The sequence below is a fragment of the Dermacentor andersoni genome, chromosome 3, assembly GCF_023375885.2.
Source record: "Dermacentor andersoni chromosome 3, qqDerAnde1_hic_scaffold, whole genome shotgun sequence".
NCBI lineage: Eukaryota > Metazoa > Arthropoda > Arachnida > Ixodida > Ixodidae > Dermacentor > Dermacentor andersoni.
In genome coordinates, this window is record NC_092816.1 from 6722275 (window position 1) to 6748392 (window position 26118).

The following is a 26118-nucleotide window of genomic DNA, read 5'->3' on the forward strand; positions in this document are numbered from 1 at the left end:
GTGTAAAATAACGTATATTTACAACTGGCGTATATGGCGTTCAGGCAACTGCCAGACTTCGTCTTCGTCTAGTCCAATCCAACTTCTTCGTTCCCTTCACCATAACAATATAATAAAAGGAGGCTAGGGGGGTGGGGGCAAGAAAGTATATTTTAAAAAACCATACATTAGGTGTGTTGGTATTCTATACTTGCAGAGGTGGAAGTGCTGCTCCAATTGCACCATCTTGGGCCAAACCACCGAGCTGTTCCAACCTGTGCGAAAACACTAATTTTGAATGAAGTTGCCATATTTAACAGGATTTACGTGTTCAGTGGCAACCACTCAGTCATAGTCATGCATTGACTAGTGTTTACTCCTGGAATCAAAGCCTACGTAATCCTTTTCAGCATCGGCGTCCTTGGAGTGTAGGTTTGTTTGGTGGTGCATTGTAACTTGGCCACAGAAAAATCAAAATTGTTTTGTGCTATACAACATATTGTGAATGTTTTACATGAGTCTTGCGCATCTGTGTACTATGTAGACCAATAAAGAAGTTCATCTTATGGGGCACTTAGGAAGCCGTGCTGAGTGAATAAGTCTTATGACCTGCTCAGCGTGTAGCTCATCAGTTTCGCAATACACTTTAGTAATCTCTTGTGCACCCTATTTTACATTTATGTAAATGAATGGCGCATGCCATGCGTTTTTCCAAATCTATTTTGCATGTGCACCACATCCTCTTACCAGGATGATGATGCTGTTTACCAACAAATGACCTGCTTGCTTTCGTGAAACTACTTGACCACAATTATCCAGTGGCAACTGCAATCGTCACTGTAATTTGCACTATGCCAGCACTATTTTCTGCACAACCACACCACGCAAAATCAGGCTTTTGCCATTGCAGAGCATAAACCAAGGATGTAAAGTTTTGTATTTAGTCATCCTTAGCGGCCAAATAGTGGTCATAAATTTTCAGCGAAAATGTAAATGACCGAAATTGTGTTCGTGGCAATGATGTTCACAGTGCGACTTGTGCAGATAGTCTGGTGATTTTAACAAACCATTGTTCGGCGTACAAATTATTTGTTGACATTTTACGTTGGCTTCATGGCATCTGTGGCAGAACCGTGAATAAGCCCAAATAATCTAGTTTATTCAGTATGTTGGTCGACTACGGAGATCAGAAAGCCAGTGAAAATTTTTATCCCTTTCTTTGCTTTAAAAAATATCTTAGTTTTTTCCTCGGCAAGTGATGTGATATACCGGCAAACATGCAATGATGAGGGGAGTAATTCCACATTTATTCTGCGGTAATCTGCTACTTAACTGAATGTCGCCAAGAATAAAGAATTGCCAGACTGCACTACATGAACAGTGTTCACTGTAATTGACGGGTGTTGTTCATGGTGGTCACTCTGGATATTTGTTGTTCAGTGCGCACTTCCCCACTGAAATGCGACTGCAGCGGTCGGGATCGAGCCCATGACCTCAAGCACTGTCATTGCTGTAAAGCTACTGCAGCGGGCACAGAAGTGCGGATTTGATGTGTGGCTGCTTCCGTAGTGTTGCCTAGAAACTACGGTGCTGTAATGTGGCTTTGCGCCTGCCCTCCCTGTGCCATTTGTCTGCTAGGTGAATTTGCACGGTGGTTATTTTTCAGCAATAGCAGAAACATACTGTACCGTACCTTGAACTTAAATTTATCCAGTTTGTCTGTAACCACTGTCGTGTCTAGTAGTACGGTATCCTTGCTTTTTCCCTCCCTCCCCCTCCCCCATGTATGCGAGCTGCAAGCGAAGATTGGCAAGGCCGTTATGCACTCGGTTTGTGGCTACATTCGTTCTACCCATTCTCTGCCTCCTCTCCCTACTTCCTCTTTCCCTCCGCTCTGGACTGTTGCATGTTTTTACAAAGGTAAACGCTGCAGCTTCTGCAATGCTTTTGCGGGGAGTCGCAAATAATTGCAGCAGTCAAGAGGTTATTGTGGCGATGCCCTGGAAGCTCCAGAGGGCATTGTGTTGATGCAATGGAAAGGTCCAAATGAGTTTGTTGCATTGCCATTCCTCTCTGCTGTGCTCTTGCCATGTACACGCACGCTTTGAACCACCTCTCAACACAGCATGCAAGACGGGCAGCAGCAGCAGTAGGTCCCCTGGTGGTCAAAATTAATCCGGAGTCTCTTACTATGGCATGCCTCATGATCAAATCATGGTTTTGGCATGTAAAACCCCAAAATTCAATTAAACTTCAATTAGACAGTGCTGTGTGCGTCTAGCCCTCTAAAAATTAAATTCCGGGGTTTTATGTGCCAAAACCTTAAATGTCATTGTAAGGCAAGCCATATTGGGGGACCTTGGAATAATTTTGACCAACTGGGGTTTTTATACATCCCCCAATGCACAGGACACAGGTGTCCTTGCGTTTTGCAGCACTGTCTGGTCCTTTTCTTCATTCTTTTTGTTTTGAACTCTTTTCACAAGTACAGGGATGGAAGCAACCAAGGAAGTTTTGGAGCAGCTCTGGGAGCACTTGCAATTCTCTTCCATGTGGGTGCATTTCGCTGCCATTGCTGACGCATCTGATTTTGTAAGGTACATTGACGTGAAATTTTTTAAGCAAGGCTTGTATTGCCTCATAAGTGGTGTTGTAGTCGTCACGCAAAAACCCAGTAGCTCCCAGAGCACAGCAACTGCGGGAAAGAGCGGTTTGGCGAGTTCACAGCTGCACTGGCCCTGGAGCGTGAGTCATTAGCAAGGGTTCCAGCTACATATGCGCACACTCCAGTCAGAGCTGTTTCGCTTCAGCCAGGGAAGGAAAGGGCAGTTAAGGGTCTCGCGCGTGCTGCGCCGGCTTTGCTTCCAGCAGCTGTGGAGCACCTGACCAAGGCGACAGTCAGACTTGTAACGCAGCAGAGGGTGCTAATTCCATTCAGTTCAGTCTCAGAAAAATGGATGGCACAGCCACATGTTGTGTGTTCCCCCGAGGAACGGGCAGTGTTCGACGAGTGGCGGTGAGAACTTGCCCATGAAAGGGCTCACCGTCTGTGTGCCAATCCAGCAGTTAGAGCTGCCCAAGTCCTGGCAATCTGACAGCAACAAGAAGAAGATCCTGGGCTGAGGGAGTGGGAGGCTGAAGCAATCCGGCACCTTTACCTTTGGGTTACTTAACCGTGATGAAGGTCAGGTGCATGCAGGACAAGCTTTGCTTGCCCGCATTTACCAAAAGGGGAAGGGTTGGCCAATCTTTAAATGTAGGCTTTGCGGGCAGCTAGATCCACTTATTCATTTACGCATATGTCACAGTATCCAGGAATATATTGGAATATTACAGTGTGACCAGCAACAGCGGCCATGTGATGGATGTAACCCATGCCTCAGGTTACTGGGCATTTGTTGCGAGCCCTGTTCATATTTCATATGGTTTGTAGCATATGAAATATGAGGCTTTCACGTCTGGTGGTTACTGAAAAATGTGAAGAACGGCTTCTCTTGTACCCTAAAGTTCAACTGCTGTGCTTGGTGTTAACCATTCAAGACAATAAGACAAGTGCTGACCAGAAAACAATGTGCAAAAACCACACGATGAGCTCTCTCGAGAGCAAGGTGAAGAAGGGTATGGCACAGGGTGCTGTGCTCAGCTCTTTATGGCCTATCCACTTGAAGAAGCTGCCTTGTGGCATTCACATCATGATGTATGCAGATGACACCTGCACTTGGAGTGTGTCAAATTCACATTGCACCACTCTGCAGTGATTGCAGAAAGCAACAACCAATTTCTCCCACTATTTGGCACACAGAGGTGTGCAGCTAACTCCAGAAGAGAGTCTTCATGGCTTTTACACAGAAGCACATGAAAAGATAACTATTGATACTAGGTGGGTATGCTCTTCCTTATGTGCAATACCAAATGTTTCTTGATGCGGCAATTGGCAAAAGCGCCTTTCTTGGCAACTACAAGGGGACAAGCTTTGTGGGTGCACTTCTGCAATTTTGCAAGTGCTCCGATATAAGGCTGAGATCATGCTGGGGCAGTGATTGCCACTGTGTGGTGCTCCTACATAAAGTTTACATGAATGGTATTGTACGCTACAGTCTATTGATGCCGCAGCGAATAATGTTAACCATCAAAAATAAACTCCAGGCAACATGTAACAATTCTGTGCACGTATGCATTGTCCTGCCGAAAGGATGGTCCTGCGTCGGAATGGTGGTGGAAGCAAAATTTCTACCTATTGACGTCTTGAACATGCAAGAAATATTGCTTTTTAGATTAATCTTTGACACATCACTTGAATTGGGAAACATTTTCTCATGTGCATATATAAAACCTGCAATAACTGCAGCTTTCGGCAGGCTGTTCGAGGAATCTCTGTTCCCATTCCTGCACTAGTACAGCAGCTCGTGCCTTTGAATTTTCCGCTTTGGACCCTCTCTTCTGTGCAGGTCATATTGCTCTTCCGTTGTATGAGCATGAACAAAACCATGCCTCAAGCTGAAAATCCACAGCAGCTGAAACTACATGCAGTTATGGAGATTCCCGCCTTCTTTAATCTGGTAAAATCTTGTTTTTGGGCTAAACAAATGCTCAAGCCGATTCCCATTTGTGACAAACAGAAATAAGAATTCCAGTGGTCATTCAAGTCATTTAATTTCTCCAGCAGGTGGAGGATGGACCAAAGTGAGTGGGGACATGGATCAAATACATGGGTGGCTAAAGTGCATAAGTATCTGTACCAATAAGGTGTGGACACAGAATGGAGGAAGAGGTCAGGAAAGTTGGCAACCAAGTACAGGGTAATTGAAAGTGTAAATAGACAACCAGGAGTGAGAAACAGACAGTGAATTGGATGTAAAGAATGGAAACAAAAAAGACTATAGAGATTTACAAGAATAAAAAAAAAAAAGAAATTGGAAGGGAGTATCTGTACTATAACACAAAGGCAGTGCCTTGCTATTTGAGGCTTGAGCTCATTGCCCAAGGACAAAAACATACCGGAACAAATATACTCAACTCCGAGACCAATTGGCACATTCTAATAGGATGCGAAGGGATTCATGCAGTGAGACCTGTAGGCAATGTACACCTTCCAGAAGTGCTTCGATTGAAAATGGACGGAAGCATCAACCATTCAGCAGTCAAGATAAGCAACAGACGTTTTCTGTTGTTGGTGGAAAAAAAAGCAGGGAAGAGATTGATACAAATGGATCTGTTAGAGGCATAGGTACAAGGTAGATACAGAAGTTTTGAGGAAGAGAAAGAAGGTTATGGAAATGTATACAAAATTCTAAATTGAAAAGCATGTGTAGCATAACTGGTTAACTTAAACAGGCTAGGTGACTGTTTGTCACCACCCCATTTCAAAGGGAATGCCAATAAATCATCATCATCATCATCAACCCTGAAAAGCCAGTGATTGCTATTGCTGAGCAGCTTCAACTGTCCGGTTTTCTCGGCACGACATCATTAGATGCCACTCTTAAGTAATGAATTTTCTTCCTCTCGCGGTGCCTACGTGGCCCCAGACTGGCTGGCTGTGAGCATCTGTGACCAATGCAATGTTGCTGTGATGACACATTCCTCGATTGTTCGTTGTTAAACTGAGGCAGACTTAATATCCTTAACAAACTTAATATTCATTACGAGAAAAAGAAAGCAAGAGAATACCAAACAGCACACAAGAAGTACAAAGGTACAGTTAGCCGTGTTAGTTCATGCAAGAAGTTAAAATTACTCTCAGTTGGAAACGAGAAAAAAAAAAAAAACAGCATCATCGGAAGTCTTAGTTACTTGGGTGGCGGTCCCTTGACTGCATTGTCGCTTGCATTTACGGTGGTAGCGGTGTGTCGAGGAGTGGCTGACTAGGGGTGCGGACGCACAGTAGAGCCAACTCCAGACGTCAGACTCCAAGGCCGCCCAAGTGCAACTGGCTTCTCTGGAGCGTTGCTCCAGAGGTCGCCCCCAGGGGACCTCTTCTCTCCATATGGTGGCTCAGGATCAGGACCAGGAGCAGAAACCACAACAGCGGCAGGTGCAGCAGGAATAGCCGAGCCCTACGCTCCGCAGATCTCTCCAGGGACAGCCAGGGTCTTTCTAGTTTTGTCGAGGCTCAGAGGTGCAGGTCTTTCGATACCAGTGATATTCAAGGCCCCCCCCCCCCTTCCCCTCGTCTCCGAGCGAACTCTTCTCTCCGCCCATTCCTCGTACGCCTGGTTACGTGCTAACCCCTGATTAGGTGATGTTCTTTCTCTCTCATCTGACAGCTTGTGCCACTGCTAGCCAACATCATAGTTTTTATCGGCCATTCGAGGGCCTTTGAGCTGCTGCTGTTCTGCAGTGTTTCATCACCGCATTTTCAACATTCTCAATTTGCCACAATGTACCACAAGGCTGTCCCTTCACTCATTACAGTGGCATCTATGATGACGTAACGTCAAGTGCATGACATGCCACTTCATCATCACGTGCACTGATATCAGCAGCGGATAAGCAACGGCTGCCTATAAAAAGTGCATCAAAAGAATAAACGCTGATTCCTTGTTCTGTACTGGCGACTGTTGTTTCTGGAGTACGGCTTCTCGGTTACCGCATTCTGCTATACAGGTGACGAGAGTCGGATCAGGGCGACTTGCCACTTGCTGCTTCGGTTGCTGCTGAAGACGAATGCTGCGTGGATGGCACTGCAATGGCGAAGGTGGGGAAAATTTATATTTTTTACAAGAGGACCGATATCTTCGAGCCCTACTTGGAAAGATTTGAGCTTCACGTCTCGGCAAATGATATGGCTGAAGGGAAGAAACTGGCTGTATCCTTGACTGTAGTAGGTTGTCAAGTGTATGAGGTACTGAAGACCCTGCTAATACCACATTTCCCATCAAGCAGAACATATAATGCGGTAACGGCTCTGCTGAAAAGTCACTACAGTCCCCGAAAGGCTGTGTGGAACCGAAGACCGATGAAAAGCCAGTTTACCGAAGAGCGCAACTTGAGCAAGAGACTAGCCAAATTTGTGGTTCAGCTGAAGCACCTGGCCAGAAGTTGCGAGTTTGGCAAATTTCTAGACGAAGCACTTAGAGACAGGCTAGTTGCTGGTCTACGCTGCGCCGATACGCAACATGAGCTGTTTACAGCGGAAGAGCTGACATTCGAAGAGGCATGCAAAATTGCGTTAAATAGTGAACTAGCATCCACACAGACTCGGCAAATGGTGTTAGGAGAGCACCAAGGTAGTTCACAAAGGCACTCCGGACTAGAAGTTGATGTTCTAAGGCAAGGTAATCAAACTAGGGATCGCTATCGAGTCACTAATGAGTGCCTAGAATGTTCCCGCTGCGGTAAACGTTACATGGCGGAAAACTGCCAGTATCACAAGTATAAGTGCCATAATTGCAGTGAGCAAGGTCACTTGAGAACAATGTGCAGACAGTGCACAGGCAGAATGAAGGCACTGAATGCAATCGATAGCCCGGGAGACGATTCAGACGAAGAACAAGAAATATACAGTATGACAAATAATTCGGCGTGCTATGTCACTGTTCAGATGGAAGGGCAAAATCTTAAAGGGGCACTAAAGTGAAAAATGATTTCTTCTGCATCAGTAAATTACCGTTCTACAACACCAAAAACACCACTCTTACAACGATAAGACATTTGGTAAGCCAGAAAAAGTGCAAGAACGAAATACGGGTGGTGACGCCTACTTAAGTTCCCACACCTGGGGTCTATGACGTCTTGGATTTTGATGGCATTTTCTAGCGCCTACTAATTATATATAGCGGTACAGATTGACTACATTGTGTTCTAAAGGAACCAAATATTAAACATGGCAAGTTTTGGGAACCTTTATTCACCCAATGCGGCCCAAATGCGAAAACATACTTTGGAGTCCCTGACGTCACGCTGACGTATCGGCGCTGGGGTTTCGGCGTGAAACTAAAATACTGATACTTGGACCTTCATTTTCTCATCTAATAATCAAACTATTTTTTTATATGACTGCCTGCAGGGTTCTCAAACTATGCTTCATTAGTCTAAACTGATTTATTGTTTTGCTTTAGTGTTCCTTTAAAGATGCAGGTAGACACAGGGGCTTCCATCACCATCATGCCGAAGTCGGTTTTTCAGCCCGAATTTTCACAACTGACTATCAAGAAAGTGACTGTTCCTTTAAGGACATACATGGGGGAACTGGTGCCAGTCGTAGGATTAGTGAATGTGCAAGTCGAGCATGGTGATCAAACTGATATTTTACTTGTGCTGATAGTAGATGACGGTGGAAGAAGGTTGCTATGTCTGCTTGGTAGCAACTGGCTGACAAAGCTTAAGTTGAACTGGCAAGAAGTTCAAGCTGTAGAGCAAGATGATGCCACGGATGAACTAAAGAAATTTGAGGCAGTGTTTTCACCACAGATAGGGTTCATAACGGGCTACAAAGCACAAGTTCATTTGAAGCCAAACAGCGAGCCAATATTTTGCAAGGCCCATCCTGCGATTGAAGCAAGCTGTGTCTGAAGAACTCGACGGCTTAGAACGGACTGGGGTATCAAAAACAGTCACCAGAAGCGATTGGTCAACCCCGTTGGTGGTGGTACCAAAGGATGGAGGAGCAAAAGTGCGGCTGTGTGGCGACTACAAGGTCATGGTGAAGCCTGCGCTTCTGGCTGACCATTACCCTCTTCCGTTGCCAGAAGATTTGTTCGCAATGTTAGCAGGCTCAAAGGTATTCTGTGTTGACCTTGCTACCGCATACCAGCAAGTAGAACTTAACGAGGATGCAAAGGCGATTTTAACGGTCAACACACACTAAGGTCTTTATCAATACCAGCGGCTCCCTTATGGCATCGGAAGTGCTGCCATATTCCAGTCACTCATGGACAGGATTCTCAAAGGCGTCCCTCATGTGGGGTGTTACATTGATGATGTCATAATTGGGGGTGCGAGTGCTGATTACTGTTGGCAAAAGCTGGAAGATGTGTTGACACGATTACAGGATCACAATGTGACGCTGCACATGGAAAAAATGCAAGCTCTTTTGCAGTGAAGTTTGCTGCCGGGGCCATGGAATTTCAGCGGAGGGAATCAAGCCATTGGAATCGAAAGTAAGGGCGATAAAGGATGCACCCGAGCCCATGAATGGTACTGAACTGAAGTCTTGGAATAGTAACATTCTACGCTAAGTTCTTATCGGACTTGGTAACCGTGGCTGTGTCACCCTACGAGCTGTTGAAGAATAGCAAGCATTGGAATTGGACAAGCAAATGCACTCTCGCTTTTCGAGAAACGAAGAACTTGCTCACAACCAGTCTGGTACTTGCTTACTATGATCCAAAGCAGCCCTTGATGCCAAGCTGTGATGCGTCGCAGTATAGGCTCGGTGCGGTTCTTTTTACATACTTCCAAATTGTATAAAAAAAACCTGTTGCTTTTGCGTCCAGGACTCTATCGCAAGCTGAGTGTGGCTATGCCCAGATTGAGCGAGAAGCATTGGTGATAATCTTTGCCCTCAAGAAATTTCATTGCTATCTATATGGGCGGACATTTCACGTTGTTCATGGACCATCAACTATTGATGGGCATCTTAGGGCCATGGAAGCAGGTTCCATCTTTGGTGGCCGCTCTCATGCAACGATGGGCTTTAATCTTGCCTTCTTATTGCTACGACTTGAGATATAGAAAGGGATCTCAAATGGAAGTTGCAGATGCACTGTCCAGACTGCCTATTTTAAGGGGAACTGGTATGGAAGCGACAGATACCCTCACTGTTTCTGAAACTGCGTCACTGACGGCTATGGATGTTGCTAAAGCAACCAAGTATGACTGCAGGCTTAGCAAGGATGGCCATCACAAGCCAAAGACGTGAAACTGGTGCCGTACTATAACAGATGCGCGGAGGTATCATTAGAAGCAGGATGTGTCACGTGGGGAAGTCGTGTTATTGTGCCAACAACTTTGCAAGACCCGGTGCTGGGACTGTTGCATGCCGAACACCCTGGGGCGTCATGTGGGAAGATGCTCGCACGTAGCCTGCTATGCTTGCCAGGGCTAGATGCAGACATGGAAGAAGTGGTAAAGAGGGGCAGCATCTGCCAAGCGATGCAAAACAGTGCTCCTCATTCCTTGCTTGAACCATGGCCATTTCCCGCCCGATGCTGCCAGCGAGTGCATTTGGATTTATTTTTACTTTGAAAGAATGACGTTCCTTTTCTGCGTTGACTAATTTTCAAAATAAATTGAGGTGTTTCCTACGAGCTCAACTACAGGCGTGAAGACCATCGAGCGGTTGTGGAGTCTATTTGCTTCTTGCGGATTACCCGAACAATTCATTTCTGATAATGGTCCACAGTTTTCATCGCAGAAGTTTCAGGACTTCCTCGATGCCTGTGGTACCCGGCACATGTACAGCCCACCATACGACAGTCTTAAACAAAATTCCATCCTTTGGTTTGTATCTTGCCATATAACAATAATCGTCATGTCTTGTCTGCATTTCCTTTCTTTAACGCTGCGAGCCCGGTACTTCCAAGTCATGAACAGCATGTGTGTTACCAGCATGTCAGAGCATTCTCGACAGGAAAGTAGCGAGCACAGTGTTTTCAAGAAAGTAAATGCAAGCAAGGTGGATGACGATTATTGTTGTGTGGTAAATATACACCCCAAAAGGTGTGCATTTGTCTAAGAGTGCATCCAGTATGCAGTTTCCAGCATGCAGGATCAAACGTTGGTGCGGAGGCCCTGAGAAGACCCGGGACTGAGGACGTTGTGCGTCATCGAGAGGCCCCAACCGCGCCCCTGCAGGTGCATTGTTAAGCGGACGTGGCAGCACCTCTCCCCGAGGATGCAATAACGCCGGACCTGCTGCCCACAATGAACATCTTCAGACGCAAGCTGAAGCGCCTTCCGATCCTCCACCAGTGCTGTACAGAAGTCAGCGTGTCCGCAAACTGCCAGACCGATATGGGTCTCATGATTTTCGTCACTGAAGATAATTTGTGAAGATGATGATCTTGGGGGAAGGAATGTGATGACGTAACGACAAGTGCACGATGTGCCACTTCGTCATCACATTCATTGATATCAGCAGCGGATAAGCAACCGCTGCCTATAAAAAGCGCGTCAAAAGAATAAATGCTGATACCTTGTTTCTGGAGTACGGCTTCTCGATTGCCGCACACTACTACAGCGTCCTGGTTCCCAATATTTAAATGTTTAACTGCCACGCTACTACATAAGAGGGGGAATAATGCTAAAAGCTCGCTAATGGCTGCTATTCTGGAAGCACTGGCCAGCATCGACATGCACTATTTATTCTGGGCATACTACAGTGGAACCCTGACTATATGACTTTGAGGGAACCATGCAAAACCGTTATATAATCGAAAAGTTAATATAGGCAGTGACTCTCAGTCTTGCCCGAAAAACGCATACAGAGCACCTGAATAAGCCCACAGCACTAATGTGCACTGCTCCAAGAAAGGTAGAATAAATTAAAAAAAAAAATGACAAACATGCATTTAATAGGAGGTGTGAGGAAATCTTTATTCTAACCTTTAAAAAAATATCAGTTATGTATCTTTTTCTGGACGTTTGCCCAGCCATGACATATCAGCTTCCTCTCAAGAGCTGCGACATCTGGCACCAAGTCGCTGACATCGTCGCGTGTGCATACAAATCACTGAATGTTGTCAATGTTGTGCAACACGTCTGCGTAAGGTGCAACGAATACGCTATCCTCCATAATGTCGTCCATCTCCTCCCCATCAGAAGTGCCCACAGTGTCAGAACACACAGCTTTGATGATTTCACCCAGTGACACTGCACTGCACACTGAAACATCGTTGTCAGCACTAATATAGTTTCTGAAAGTACCTGGTGCGAAACCCTGATCCATTGTCGACAAAGACTTCAGCTTCACTAGTTCAAGAGGCATCATCACTTCCCTTGAAGCCACTGTAGCAGAAGGAGTTTGCGATCGTGTATCAGGAGACTGCGTCCCATGCACTAACAATGTAATGCATCACATCGAGTACAGAAAGCTTCCTCTCTGCCTGATTGCATCCCCTGCCTGCCAGCCAACGCTGCACCAAAGTCTTACGGTACTTTTATTTCACGCACTTGATAATGCAGACGTTAGGTGACTGCAGCTGACTGGTGCAATTTGGAAGCAGGAATACAGTGTAATTTGTCCGATGGATGGCACAACGCATCGTCCAAGATAAGAAGGATCTTTCTCTTGCTAGTACCCATTCTCAAATCCTGCAGCTTTGGAAATGCAGAAAAAATAACAGCTGTCGTCCATGCCTTCCTGTTAAATTTGTGTTGGAATGGCAGCCTTTTCAATTTCTTTAAGCATCGTGCCTTCTCGAACTTGCTGATCATGAGGGCAGGAAGTTTTTTGGAGTCGTCTTCATTGGTACAAAACAGTACGGTGAGACGCTTTTTGCTCCACTTACTGCTGTGGCAGCTCTCCCTTAAATGCCAGAGTTTGTTTGGGTTGCATGTTGTAGAAAACCCCGGTCTTGTCTGTGTTAAACAAGTCGGACGGCTTGTATTGCCGTATCGATTCCAGCAGCAATGCAGTCCACACTACAACAGTGGGGGGGCTGACAGACGCACTTTCTCCGCAGCAGCGGCGGTGCACAACTCCATTGCATTTCTTGGAAAGTTCTATGCAGCTATTAGAGACATTAAAATCATCAATGTTTCAGCACAGTGCAACCATCTCTGCCTTCTCTTTCAAAATTATAATGTCCATGCCAATGTCCGAGCTGCGTGCCTGGTGCAACCACTCCACGGGGGCTTTCTCCATGCCGGCATATTTTCCGTCTTTCACAGCCTTTCTTTTCAGGCCAAACTTGCATTCAGTAGAATACAGTCCTTCTTGGCTAGGATCGTTTTCAGCGAGGATGCAGGGATGTTGAGATTAGGGGCAATGCTGACCTTTGTGGCCCCATTCAGCTTCTCAGCCTCTTCAATTATTCAACCTCTGAGCGTCAGCGGTTTTCAGATCCATGACATTGTGAGCTACACCAGTCACGCCTACGAATTGAGGAACTTCCTCGCAGTCTAAAAAGGAAAGCACGTCTTGGAACACTGAAAACTTTGCATGTGCAAACATCAGCAGCAGTCCACAACCTTCCGGGCACATGTGGAGATTGAGAAATGGATGGCAGCGATGACGGCGTAGGAGAGGGGAAGAGGAGGAGGGCAAGATTATTGCACACCCGCTATCAGCTGGCTGCAGTGTGCTCACATGCCAGCCTGCATCTGCTTCGGGCATCTTTTTGTTATTGGACGGTACCGAAGAGGTGTCGTATGAGACGGGGTCGGCGTAAAATTACGTTGTATAATTGAGGTATCTAGCATATTATTTCTGTGGTGGTTTTGCGAGGATGAAGCCAATTCATTGTAAAATGCAAGTCGTCACATACCCGGAGTATGTGTTATGGATGTATGGACAGTGGATGTGCTCCCCTGTATCATAGCCAAATTAAGCCATTTATTAAAAAGTCTAAAAATTTGTTTCGTGGACGCCTAGACACGAAGGGTATCTCTCAAGCAATGCCTTCTTACAAAAATTTCGTGTCAGTGTGCTTATAACATTGCTTGCCTCCTCTCAAGCCGCGTTGTTCTTGCTCAACTTTTACACTGTGCGGCTACTGCTATGTCCCGCCTCCTTCAATAGGTGGTGCAAGTATTCTCTACGTCCAGTTGATTTGAACTGAGTGTGTTCCCACAGCTCTTTCCTTCTCAGTTTTCATTGTTAAGCCTAGGCTACATGAAGTGAATTGTAAAGATTAATTGTGCGCAGCAGATGCAGCCGCGGCGGTGTCACGTGGTGGCATTATGAACAATGTTTACTGGCTTTTTTTTTTTTTAAGCAAAAGGAGACGGATGTCACCGTGGGTGTTTGCTGAATTGCTTTGAGCATATATACAATGTTCAAACTATAAAGTATTTGTTGCCGGTATTATTTCAGTTTGATAATCACCTGATGACATGAAAATATCTAATACGTTCATTTATGATTGTCTCTATGTTACGCTCATAAGATTTCTTTGTAGCTGATGGTGGAAAATGAAAGAACTGCCAGTAACTTGTGAATATTGTCACGTGGTGGTGACGTAGAAGAACACAGTAGCAATACTGTGAACGAGAAAACTAACTTTTATTGGGCGAACTTGTGCCCACAAAACAGGCTACACTTATAGCACAACGAAAGCGGCGAACACAGTCGGCGATCGTCGGAAATCTGATCAGCGGGTCAAGCGCGTCGGCTTTTATAAAGGATCGTCGAATGTTCCAGACTAATCGTTGGGACCAGCGTGCCTTCCACAAAGTTCTACACCATTCGAGTCAGGCGAATAAATCAGATAACAGAAGGTTCGTCGACAACAGACTGTGGATAGAAGCATCGATAACTTTCCAGAAACTTCGGATACATGCAAGCGCGTCCCGCGCTGTGCGATAAGATTTGTTAGGCGGCGAAACGTGGTCGCCCGATAAATATAAGTACACGTGTCAATACCCCCCTCTTAAAAAGCATCGTCCCGATGCTACAAATATAAGAGAGCGACACACAAAAGGACACTTATTAAACATAAGTAACAAAACAACGAAAAGAAATCAAGTCTAAAAGTCAGTTACGCGAAGTGCCAAAGTTCGTCAACGCTGGTGGTACGGCTTGAGTCGCACAACGTGGACAATTTCAGGTCGTGAGCGACGCCGCTGTGACAGCGAAATGCCGTCTGGCACGACCTCATAGTCCAGTACGCCAATACGTCGGATGATCTTGTACGGTCCGAAATAGCGACGCAAGAGCTTCTCGCTCAGTCCTCGTCGGCGTATAGGGGTCCAAACCCAAACACGGTCACCGGGCTGGTACTCGATAAAGCGTCGTCGGAGGTTGTAGCGTCGGCTGTCGGTCCTCTGCTGGCTCTTGATCCGGAGGCGGGCGAGCTGTCGGGCTTCTTCGGCGCGCTGGAGATAGCTAGCGACGTCAACATTCTCTTCGTCAATGACGTGGGGCAGCATGGCGTCGAGCGTCGTCGTCGGGTTCCTGCCGTAAACCAGCTTAAACGGCGTGATCTGTGTTGTTTCTTGCACCGCCGTGTTGTAAGCGAAGGTTACCTACGGCAGGACCGCGTCCCACGTCTTGTGCTCAACGTCGACGTACATCGCTAGCATGTCGGCGAGGGTCTTATTCAGGCGCTCCGTGAGACCATTAGTTTGCGGATGGTAGGCAGTTGTCCTCCTGTGGCTTGTCTGGCTATATTGCAGAATGGCTTGGGTGAGCTCTGCTGTAAAAGCCGTTCCTCTGTCGGTGATGAGGACTTCTGGGGCGCCATGTCGCAGCAGGATGTTCTCGACGAAAAATTTCGCCACCTCGGCTGCGCTGCCTTTCGGTAGAGCTTTTGTTTCAGCGAATCGGGTGAGATAGTCCGTCGCCACGACGATCCACTTATTCCCGGATGTTGACGTCGGAAACGGCCCCAACAAATCCATCCCAATCTGCTCGAATGGTCGACGAGGAGGTTCAATCGGCTGTAGTAACCCTGCTGGCCTTGTCGGTGGTGTCTTGCGTCGTTGACAGTCTCGGCATGTCTTGACGTAACGGGCGACGTTGGCGGTAAGACGCGGCCAGTAATACCTTTCATGTATCCTCGACAGCGTCCGGGAGAATCCGAGGTGCCCAGCAGTGGGATCGTCGTGTAAGGCGTGCTAATCGATGCTTCTATCCACAGTCTGTTGTCGACGAACCTTCTGTTATCTGATTTATTCGCCTGACTCGAATGTTCCAGACTAATCGTTGGGACCCGCGTGCCTTCCACAAAGTTCTACACCATTCGAGTCAGGCGAATAAATCAGATAACAGAAGGTTCGTCGACAACAGACTGTGGATAGAAGCATCGATAACTTTCCAGAAACTTCGGATACATGCAAGCGCGTCCCGCGCTGTGCGATAAGATTTGTTAGGCGGCGAAACGTGGTCGCCCGATAAATATAAGTACACGTGTCAATATGGTGAAATGGCCTATATATGTATAACGTTCTTGCTACTTTTAAATTTAAAGAAGAGGAGAAATTACATAGAGAAAAAAATAGAAAATTAACATTACACCAAAGTCTAACTCAAGGTGCAGTTTTCTGATAGACGTTCTGACATGTTGTAAAGCATGTTCAATTTTCTTCTCAATGCTTTTTTCTGGGTCTTGACTTGTTAGGATGAGTTTTTGCTATCATTCTGGGCAAATTATTTACAATTTTTGGCTCTCTGGCAAATGTGGAACATGCGGTATCTCTTTTCCAAACTGTGGATTATCTCTGTGTTGACCAAGGAGGTTGGAGTTGACATTGACATGCAGCCCCTGTGTCTTCTACAGCATGCAGTCGCTGCAGTTTGGTTACTGCACACACTTGCAGTGCAAGACTAGTGTAATACAGCGCTGATGCCATTCATGTTCCTGCTGCCAAAGAAGGCATTTCTGCTCCTATTTTCATGTGAGAATCCTTCCACGTACCATCGGCTGCCCCATTACCAGAGCTGCAACAGACTATCCGCATTCTGAAGCAGAAGTGGGCCATCGATTTTTAAAAAAATGTCTATTTGTTACATTTGCATATTTATTAAGGCGAAGGCCTTGCACTGCTCATGGGATGAAAAAGCTGATGTCCAGGGTCATGGCACCAAAATTCACGACACCAAAATTCGGGGCACCGAAATTCATAGGTAGTCGAACCCTCAACCTTTGGTGGGACTCGAACCCACAACCTTTGGTGTTAATTAGGGCAAGTTAGGCCATCAATTTCTTTATAAGAAAGCATAAGCCGAGGCGAAGAAGAACCGCCAGCATAATCTGTGGTGTTAATTAGGGCAAAGTTCATTAAGGCACAGTTAATCAGGATGTAGTTATTAAGGCACTCGAACCCATAACCTTTGGTGGGAGTCGAACCCACTTGGAGACATGGCCAGTTGGCCCATATCTCCAAGGATTCCAATCAACTCGTGATGGTCGAGAGTAGAGTACACAACCTCTCGTGGGAGTCGAATCCACAACCTTTAGTGTTAATTAAGGCAAATTTAAATAAGGCGCTTGAACCAGTCAAACCCCTGACTTTTGGTTGGAGAAAAAAAGTAAAAGGAAGTAACAACGCATTAGAATGAAAATGTGAAGCAATGTAATTAATGTCTCGTAGGCGGGTAGGCTTTTGCCTTCATCCTTTTTAGCATATGCTAAAGTGAGTGTCGACTTTTTTTTGAGGGTACAGAAATTACTATGCATACATATGCTATTTAAAATAACCTTATGCAGTGGCATGTTTCAACCATTCTCGATGACACAATGTCAGTAGCCAATTGGATAGCTTGCCCGACTGATGTCATGCGCCCTCGCAATGTAGCAGGGGATGGGGCGGCTGAATACTCTGGGGAGCAGCACAGCTGCAATTGGTAGCGATGCACATTTTAAAAATTTTATTGTAAATAATACATTTTATGCGGAGCACTTAAATGTGTCACTTAATGATCCGAAGGACCTACCTTAACAACTGGGTGCGTTTTTAGAAATCGTCAAAATCATGTCAGGGTCCCTTTAAGGCTTAAGATGGTCTTGTTAACCGACTTTAGAAATAGCTGTAAAAGAAGACTACAAAATTTGGAACGAATACTATATCAAATGTTGTCCAAGATATTGCTGCTATCTTGAAGTTGTCATTAGGCCCTAAATACCTTGTGCGCCCGGTGTATCTATGATTGTAAAAGCTCATGTACTGCCTTTGAGCTGAACAGGGCCTATAGACGAGCTCCCTGGGCATTGCTACTGTTAACACAGGGTCATCGTGAGGGCATGTGAGCACCTGCTTTATTTCAAGGTTTAGCAGAAACCTTTGTGGTCAGGATGAAAGATGATAAAGCAATAATGCTGGTCACAGAAGCAGCTGCTTGGAAGTGGAAAGGGAAGTGGCAGCATCTTTATTCGCATAAATCAGTCTAAAGAACAAGCTTTGGGCCCCTGATGCCCCATTATCGGCAGCCGCCACACTTAGTGGTCTGGTGCAATGTGCAGATATTGGGACACATGTCAGTGTTTGTAATTGCGCCTTATTTTCCTAGTCAATACGAATTTAGATGCCATAGAGCTTTGGTATCTCTGGGCACTGCATGATATTTGTCTAGCATTGAAATGAAACAATTGTTTCATGTTTATCTTTTAGATGAATGGTATCAATGATGGCCTTATTTTTATTCTCTACTTTCAGCACGGTGCAATTGTCATGCTCTACCACCCATGCACTCATCCTTATTATGTGGACACACTTCGCAACATAGTTACAGGCTGCCTTCGCAAGCATGTTATCACGCCTTACGTCCACCTTAGTCCAGAAAGGGTAAGCACATACTTTCTGAGTGGCTTCTAGACGGTGAAAGCATCACGGCATTGCTGAAATTGACAAGAAGGAAGCAAAGCGGGTATTTTATGCCATTGACATGGCTTGCAAGGGCTAGGACACATATAGTGGTAACATAGTAGTAAGGACAGGACCAGAAGAAGTAACACTGAATGTGCAAGTCCAGGGGCACTCGCACATGACCAGCAGTTGGAACATCATGTGGGTGCACATGCAGAATGGTTTGAATGATCAGCAGTTCAGGTCTGTACATTTAGATGTTACATGTGCACAAAATATTATAACTGAGTATGAACATACAAAGAGTGAATCCCAGTGAATCTATATTGTGAATGTACTACTTCCATGAAGAATTGTAAGCCTTGCTGTCTTTGATGTGATATAGAAGCAGAAGTTAGTGAGACAGCGTACATAAAGACGGTGAAGATGAGAGAGCATAAAAACAGACTGAGAGCACAGACTGACAGGTGATGAATACCCACAAAGTGGCAAGCTAAAAAGTCAGTGTTCTCATGTAGACAGATGGACTTGTCTCCAACTAAGAGTAACTATTCGTGCTGTCATAGAGCACAGAAACCAAGGCCTCATCTGGATCTTTGTGGAGTTGCAGTGAGCAGAGGAAGGGTTGGTAAGTGGTGATTGTGAATGCTAGCCATACAAGTACAGAGAGACAATAACCCACTGCCCTATCAAGTGCATGGCACTCCCACTTGGCCATGAACTGTTTACCCTCTAGAGTGGCAGAAATATAGGTGGCTTGTGTAATAGTACACAGAGAGACAGCTGGTGTGTCAGAAAGGTTGAAACTGTTCAGGTATATGTGGAAAGGACACAGTGAGTAGCCCTAAATGATTTCTGACCAAGTTTAGGCATTGCAAACTGATGAGTGCTGTGCATAGTGTCTGCAAAGTATAATATTGATGTATGCTGCAAAAACAGCAGAAAATGCAAGCAAACATCTATTTACTCTTCTTGGGCACAGTAGAAGTGGATATGTTCTATCTGGAAGGACAAGGTGCCCTCCTAACTGTAGAATACTGTTCGTGCTACCATGAAGTTGTTACACTATACAACACATTTAGCTAAGCACTGATTTTGGCCATCAAGCGCATCATGACTTGCTTCAGTATACTGCTGAGAAGTAATAACAGGCCTCAGTTTTCGCTCTACAAGATAGCAAGTTTCGCGAAGGGATATGGTTGCACCATATAAGTATTAGCAGCCCAAGGGTCCTCCTATTCAACACTGCTGTGGACCCCGTCCGCCAGATGATAGCTGCTTCCTGGCTCTGCTGGCAGACTGACACTACGAGTGTCACTGGCTATAGTCCATTCTAGCTGCCTATGAGTCGTAGGTTGAGAACCAACTCTCCCAGGGCCAAGGATGCGCTCACAACCAAAATTCCGCTACCTAAATGTTTGTTACAAAATGACTGTGTTGCCAAATGCTGACAAGTAAAAGACTGCTTCTTTTAATTATTTTATTTATTTATTTCAATACCTACATTTGCACGAAGCCATTACAGTAGGGAGGTTTGAAATACAGAAGAGCAAACATGCGCATAAATATAAGAAAAAGTGAACAAGTACGCTGAATTAGCAAAATTGTGCGACACAAGGATGTGTATAGCAGGAAAAAAATAAATTACATTCTTACTAACTGGAGCATAGATATTTTCATTGTACAGCAAACCAGCAATACCAGCATAGCTTTATACATTCAACACATGTTGGCTCACAACTTCAATGAAACGTTCCTCGCGGACCATGGTCATGACATCACATGGAAGACAATTCCAACACTCTATAGAAAAAAAAAAAAAAAAAAAAAGAATTCATGAAAAGAGGTGTGTGTGTGGTTATTTCTTTTATCTTAAATGGATGGTCACAGCAACTAGATATATATGCTGGTGGTTCTAAATAAGTATCCCTGCTTATGACTGTACGATTAAGGTAGATGTCGCGTAGGAAAGTAATGCGAGCAAGTTTCCGCCGCGTTGAAAAATTAGGCCAGCCGAGCTAGTGTTTTATTTCAGAAATACTGCTAGCAAAGTCTAATTTCCAGTCTCGAAATGAGCAGCATGATTCTGAAGTGCTTCTAAGTGGTCAATAAGGTTTTGGGTATGAGGTTCCTATACAGTGGAGGCACACTCAGTGATGGGTCAAACATTCGATGAATATAATCGTTCCTTTATTTCTGGAGGTGCACCTCTAAAAGTTTGGTGAATAAAGTTGAGTGTACATGCAGCTTTATAAGTTATTGCAGCTATGTGATGGGTTCAAGGCAAGTCTGATGATAGGGTTACACCTAAATACTTTGCTTCAGTTTGAGAAATGGGTTGTTCAATAAAGTAGTAACGGGCTGGAGGTGATTAGTGTTTTCTAGAAAAGCGCATGTATGTACTTGCACTTGGCAATGATCAAACACATAAGCCACGTGTTGCACCAAGTATATATTTTGTTAAGGTCAGCTCATAATGCATCTTTATCTGAATCATTAATAATGTCTCTATATACGATGCAATCATCTGCATAAAGTCTAATCTTTGATGTTATGTCTTAAAGGGACCCTGAAACGATTTTGATGATTTTCTACAAACGTACTGAGTCGTTAGAGTAGGTCCTTCTGATCATTAATTGACACATCTAAGTGCTCCGCGTAAAGCGTGTAATTTATTATAAGGTTTTAAAAATGCACATCGCTGCCGATCGGAGCACGCTGCTCGGCGGAATTTTAAGCCGCCCCTACCCATATGACGAAAATCACCCATATGACGTCAGTGGGGCGAGCTATCCGATTGGCTGACCAGGGCGCGTGATCAATAATTTTTCCAACTTTATAGTAAACAAATGATCTTCGTAATAGTTGGAATGTTTGTTCATATGTTTTTATAAACAGTAAGTAACATAAAGAGAATGCACAAGAACGATTTTTCAATACAACTAAGCACTTCCGGCACACAGCAAGTGTCGTCTGCTTGTGTTACAACGTACTCCATTTTGGCGAGAGCTCCGCGGTCAGAGTCGGTCTCAGTCTTTTCGCGAGCACTATGATTCGACTTTGTTACTTTGTGGACTGCAAACGTAGCGACGTCAAGCTGCGACATCGTGTCCCTCTGCAAGGCAGCATACGAGCGAGCTGACTGCTGCGCATCGGACTGCCGCTATCCGATCGGCGCCAGGGTTTGCGCGTTTGTGGCCGTCACTTTACACCGGAAGATTACTAACGCAATAGCGTTTCGCGAGTCCGGTATTAGGGCAAATGCAAGCGCAAGGGGACAGGGTCTGGCCTCTTGACTGTGCCGTAGCGGGATGAGCCATGGGATGAGCAGAATCGCATATGCGAATGGTCTGCACGGTGCAGCCACCTGGTGGCACAGAGCTCAACCATACACAGTAGCAGTAACGAAGTGTATTCTTCTTTGCTGCTGGTGTGTATTTTTCGCAGGAGTGTAATCATCAACACTTTGTTTTTATAAATGTTTAAAATGTTTTACATTTGGTTAGAGCAATATTAGCGCTTTGTTTGGCTGGTTAAGCGCTGCGCCAACAAGTGGCTGGACCGTGCAGACCGATCAGGCCGCACGTACGTCTACGCTAAAGTTCCTTCATCAGCTTGAGTTTATGCCTGCAGTCATTTGCCGAAATGACTAGCTTGCCTGTGGTTACCGGAATACCAGACACGTTCGGCGCTACGACAGAATGCTCGCAACGCACGCTGCTTCGATAGCTCTCGCTTGGGGTCGACGGCTAAGCGGCTAGCGGAGAGGCTTCACGCGGGCGGGGGCGGGCTCCAAAACAACCGGAAGTGGACGATGTGACGTCGCATCGTGACGCGAAACCAGTGAAGGCGGAGCTTCGCCCCGATCGCTCGGCGAACGAGTTGAGGAGGAAAAGCATGACTAGGGAGGAGGGTAACTTCTAATCGCTTGTAGCTCCATTAATACGTAACGCTTCACTTAAATTGTGGTGTGAATGTTCTACTTAAGCTGTACCCTACGCGTCTACAAAATTTGTCCGAAGCGTTTCAGGGGCCCTTTAAAAAGCATGCCTGCAATGTGCACAAGCTTAAAACATCCCTTCTGCACAGCTTCTTAGCAGATCCCAGAGACCATGCTCGTAAGTTGTTTAAACATCAAGTGGTGTCTCGCAGATTATTCAATGATGTCTAGGGCCTTCATGTCTGTGTAGGCTCTAGGCACATTGCCACTACTGGAGGCCTCGATGGAACTAAACTGCTGTGGGGTACAAAGCTTACTCCAGAACTAGAAGCAAGCACTCAACCTCAAGTGTGCTCCAGCATGGAGGAATAGGTTGGATCGATGGGTCATTGCACCTGTGGGACCTAACCTGCAACGGCACTGCTAATCTGTTCCCCGTGTGACACCAGGCTTGTAGATTCTGATGTGAAGGGTGGGTGTTAGGAGTTGATAGATTCGTGATGGTGCCACTAACAGAAACTACCACATTAACATACTAACAGGGGATGCCACAAACCTGGTGCATTTGTATTGTTTGTATGCCCATAGCATAGCCATATTTGGGAATAAGCCATGTCAAGTGCTTCCCTGCTGACTGAGCAGAATGCCACCTCATTACTTAGACCGATAACACCACCCTTTAACAAACCTGGATCTATCACTGAATGTATCATGCCTTCCGTAAGCTCAAGTTACAGTTAGTAAGGCTATGCCACGATTGATATGGTTTTATTGTGATAGCAACTATATGGACACTCCAGGTTAGTTTTTGTGTCAGCGTTGGTGTCGCCATGAGGTTTCATTACTACTGTCTGCAGTACTTGTTATGCCTAATAAGTTATCACTTGGACTTAACGGTTCTTGTTGCGATAGCACTAACAGTTAAACCTCAATATAACGAAGCCAGTAAAATCAGCAGTTTGCCTCGTTATATTGAAATTTGATCCTTTATCCAAGTAAGTACAGTCACTTATAGATTTTGCTGACATGGAAGAGGCTGTGAGATTTCCCAAATCATCGGGCAATTGAAGAAAGCAAATTTGAATTAGAAAAAAAAAATTTTTTTTGAAAGTCGGCAACAAAAGATATAGTATCATGCTGTACAGACAAATACCTTCACATCGGTGGTACGATGCGAAGCCAGCTACGCTTTCGTGTCTGCTTGGCCCTTTAGCTGATAATGTTGCCCACAGTTGGGCGATGTTATCATGAAAAGCACCAGTAATGGAGAGAGAAGGTTTCGTCTGTGTTGTGACAGTATGATGTCAAGGTCACACCCCCTGTTCGTACCTAGATAAACAGCGCGCGTTTTGGGAATAAGGCCATTCCTATTCCTGCTATCAGAGTGTAGCATCTGTATGCATGCTACAGCAAGTGGTGACGAAGATGGGATCCGAAGCCTAGGCCAAGATTACGCAGTACAAGAAGAATGGTGAAGTTTTTGGATTTTGAGCCTTTTGTTGATGATGGCGAAGAAGATTTCATGTCTTATGTTGAAAGATTTGACCACCACTGGAAAGTGACCCAAAACAAAGATGACAGCCTGAAGAAATCTGCCTTTATAACGGCCATTGGTAAATGCCCCTACAAAGTGCTGAAGGACCTGTTGCTACCAGCAAAGCCTGAAGAAAAATCATTTGATGAAATCGTCGCAGTCCTGAGAGAACACTACCCTCTGGGAAGCAAAGTTATCGCCAAAAGGTTCAAGTTTAATCGCCGCTACCAGATGGAAGGTGAGACAATTTTCGCATTTTCAGCGCAACTACGCCATATGGCAGCAAGATGCGATTTTGGGCTGTTCCTGGACAACGCTCTTCGAGACGGGTTTGTGGCTAGCCTCAGCGATGCTTCGATTTAAGCCAGCCTTCTGAAGAAAAAGGAGCTAAGCTTCGAAGCCGCGTGTGACCTAGCAAGAAGCACAGAACTGGCTGAGAAAGAATCCGAAGGCTTCCGCCCTACCTCTGACAGGACTTTTCTCGATGAAGGCATCCATGTCATTCAGAAGGGTCAACAAAGACAAAAGGCGAGGACTTCGGTAGGTCTTGCAGTCTGTAACTCTTGTTACCGATGTGCGAAGCAACACGATGCTGGAGACTGTCCATATCGAAAGGCAAGGTGTCATTATTGCAAAATGACCGATCATCTGGCTCGGGCGTGCAAGAAAAGATAGAGAAGCGGTTAATGCATTCAATGACAACGATGAAGAAGTGGAAGAGTTGCAACTTTTTCACGTTCAGCAAAGTGTACCGACGACTCGACCTTACCGAGTGCAAGTGCACATTGCAGGTACGCTGGTGGAGATGCAGATAGGCACAGGAGCCGCTGTCTCAATTATTAGCGAGAGCGTCTTTTCGTCCCTGTCTTGTTTACAGCCACTAGTCAAAACAGGACTGCAACTTGCAACGTATGGAGGCGCACCGCTGGAAATTGTAGGGCAAGCAGAAGTGCCTGTGGTCTACCGTGAACAACGCAAGATGTTGCCTGTCGTGGTTGTACTTGGAAGGAAGCCGTCACTACTTGGACGTGTCTGGCTTGCAGAACTGAGGATTGACTGGAAGAGTGTATTCACGGTGCAGACAGACAGAATGGTGGAGAAGCTGCTACGCAAGTATAGCGACGTTTTTTCTACGGAGGTAGGACTAATAAAGGGACACAAGGCACGGCTGGTCCTAAAGGAATGCGCCAGGCCAGTTTTCTGCAAGGCTCGACCAGTTATTTTTTCCCTGTGGACAGCAGTCGAAGAAGAAATTCGACAGCTCGAACGGAATGGGGTCCTGGTTCCCATGGCACAAAGCGACTGGGCTACACCAGTGGTCGTCGTCCCTAAGGCAGACAAGAAGGTGAGGCTGTGTGGAGACTTCAAAATTACCTTAAATACTTGCATAATGACGGAGCATTAACCATTACCCTTAGTAAAAGACATCTTTGCAGTAATTGCAGAAGGCAAGGTCTTCACTGTCTTAGACCTGACCACTGCGTACCAACAAATAGAAGTGCACCCTGACTCTCAAAAGCTGTTGACGCTTATTTTAGTTATTTATTTATTTAGTACATACTGCATACCACATTGTGGTCCTTGCAGGACGGGCAGACATTGAGTACGAGACATATACAAGATACGTTCGTATACATTCATAAAATATTAGACTTGACAATGATATATTGCTCACAGAAACACTTAGCGGAAAAGATCAAAACACAATACCTAAATCAATTAATGATGCAAACAGAACGATGTAAAAAAAAAAAAAGGCATGGGAATTGCACGTCAAAGGCACGGGAGTTTGAGAGCCGAGGATCTGCCCCACTCATTCAACAGGAAGAACACATTCTATGGAAAAAAAAAGACAATAAAAACTTACATGAAAAACAGTCACATGTTGTAAGGGGCGGGCAGCCAATTCCATTCAGAAATAGTCTGGGGCAAGAAGAACTTATAGATGTCTATCCTAGCATAGATAGGTGTCAGTGTATCCGGACGATGGTGTCGTGTATACCTAGTGGAGAGATGACTTACATATAGTGAAGGGTCCAGAGCCAATTTGTGATTAATTAGATTATGTAAAAAATCTAGCCTGTGTTTCTGTCTTCTTTGTTCAAGCGAAGGAATGTCGTTAGCCAACATCAACTCTGACGGGGAATCTGAACTTTTGAACTTAGAATAAATAAAACGAACAGATTTTCTCTGTATTCTCTCAAGTTTGTTAATATTGACTTTAGTATAAGGATCCCATGCAACGCAAGCAAATTCA

General features: G+C 45.3%; 1 protein-coding gene and 1 long non-coding RNA gene across 5 annotated transcripts in view; one reads left to right on the forward strand and one right to left on the reverse strand.

Annotated features, from left to right (window-relative positions):
* Positions 1–26118, reverse strand: part of LOC129382154 (uncharacterized) — a 241420-nt gene that overhangs the window by 193053 nt on the left and 22249 nt on the right. The window contains exon 2 of one of the 2 annotated variants that reach the window (XR_008610240.2): positions 18379–18419. The exons of the other annotated variant lie outside the window; for it this stretch is intronic. This is a non-coding gene — a long non-coding RNA (uncharacterized lncRNA). The remainder of the gene's footprint in view (positions 1–18378; positions 18420–26118) is intronic. 2 annotated transcript variants of the gene reach the window in all.
* The window catches only part of LOC126520957 (uncharacterized), a 123834-nt gene that overhangs the window by 68093 nt on the left and 29623 nt on the right, over positions 1–26118 (forward strand). For 2 of the 3 annotated variants that reach the window (XM_055065657.2, XM_050169790.3), the window contains one exon: positions 18238–18366. The exons of the other annotated variant lie outside the window; for it this stretch is intronic. In XM_055065657.2, the coding sequence (XP_054921632.1) occupies positions 18238–18366 (129 nt within the window). The remainder of the gene's footprint in view (positions 1–18237; positions 18367–26118) is intronic. 3 annotated transcript variants of the gene reach the window in all.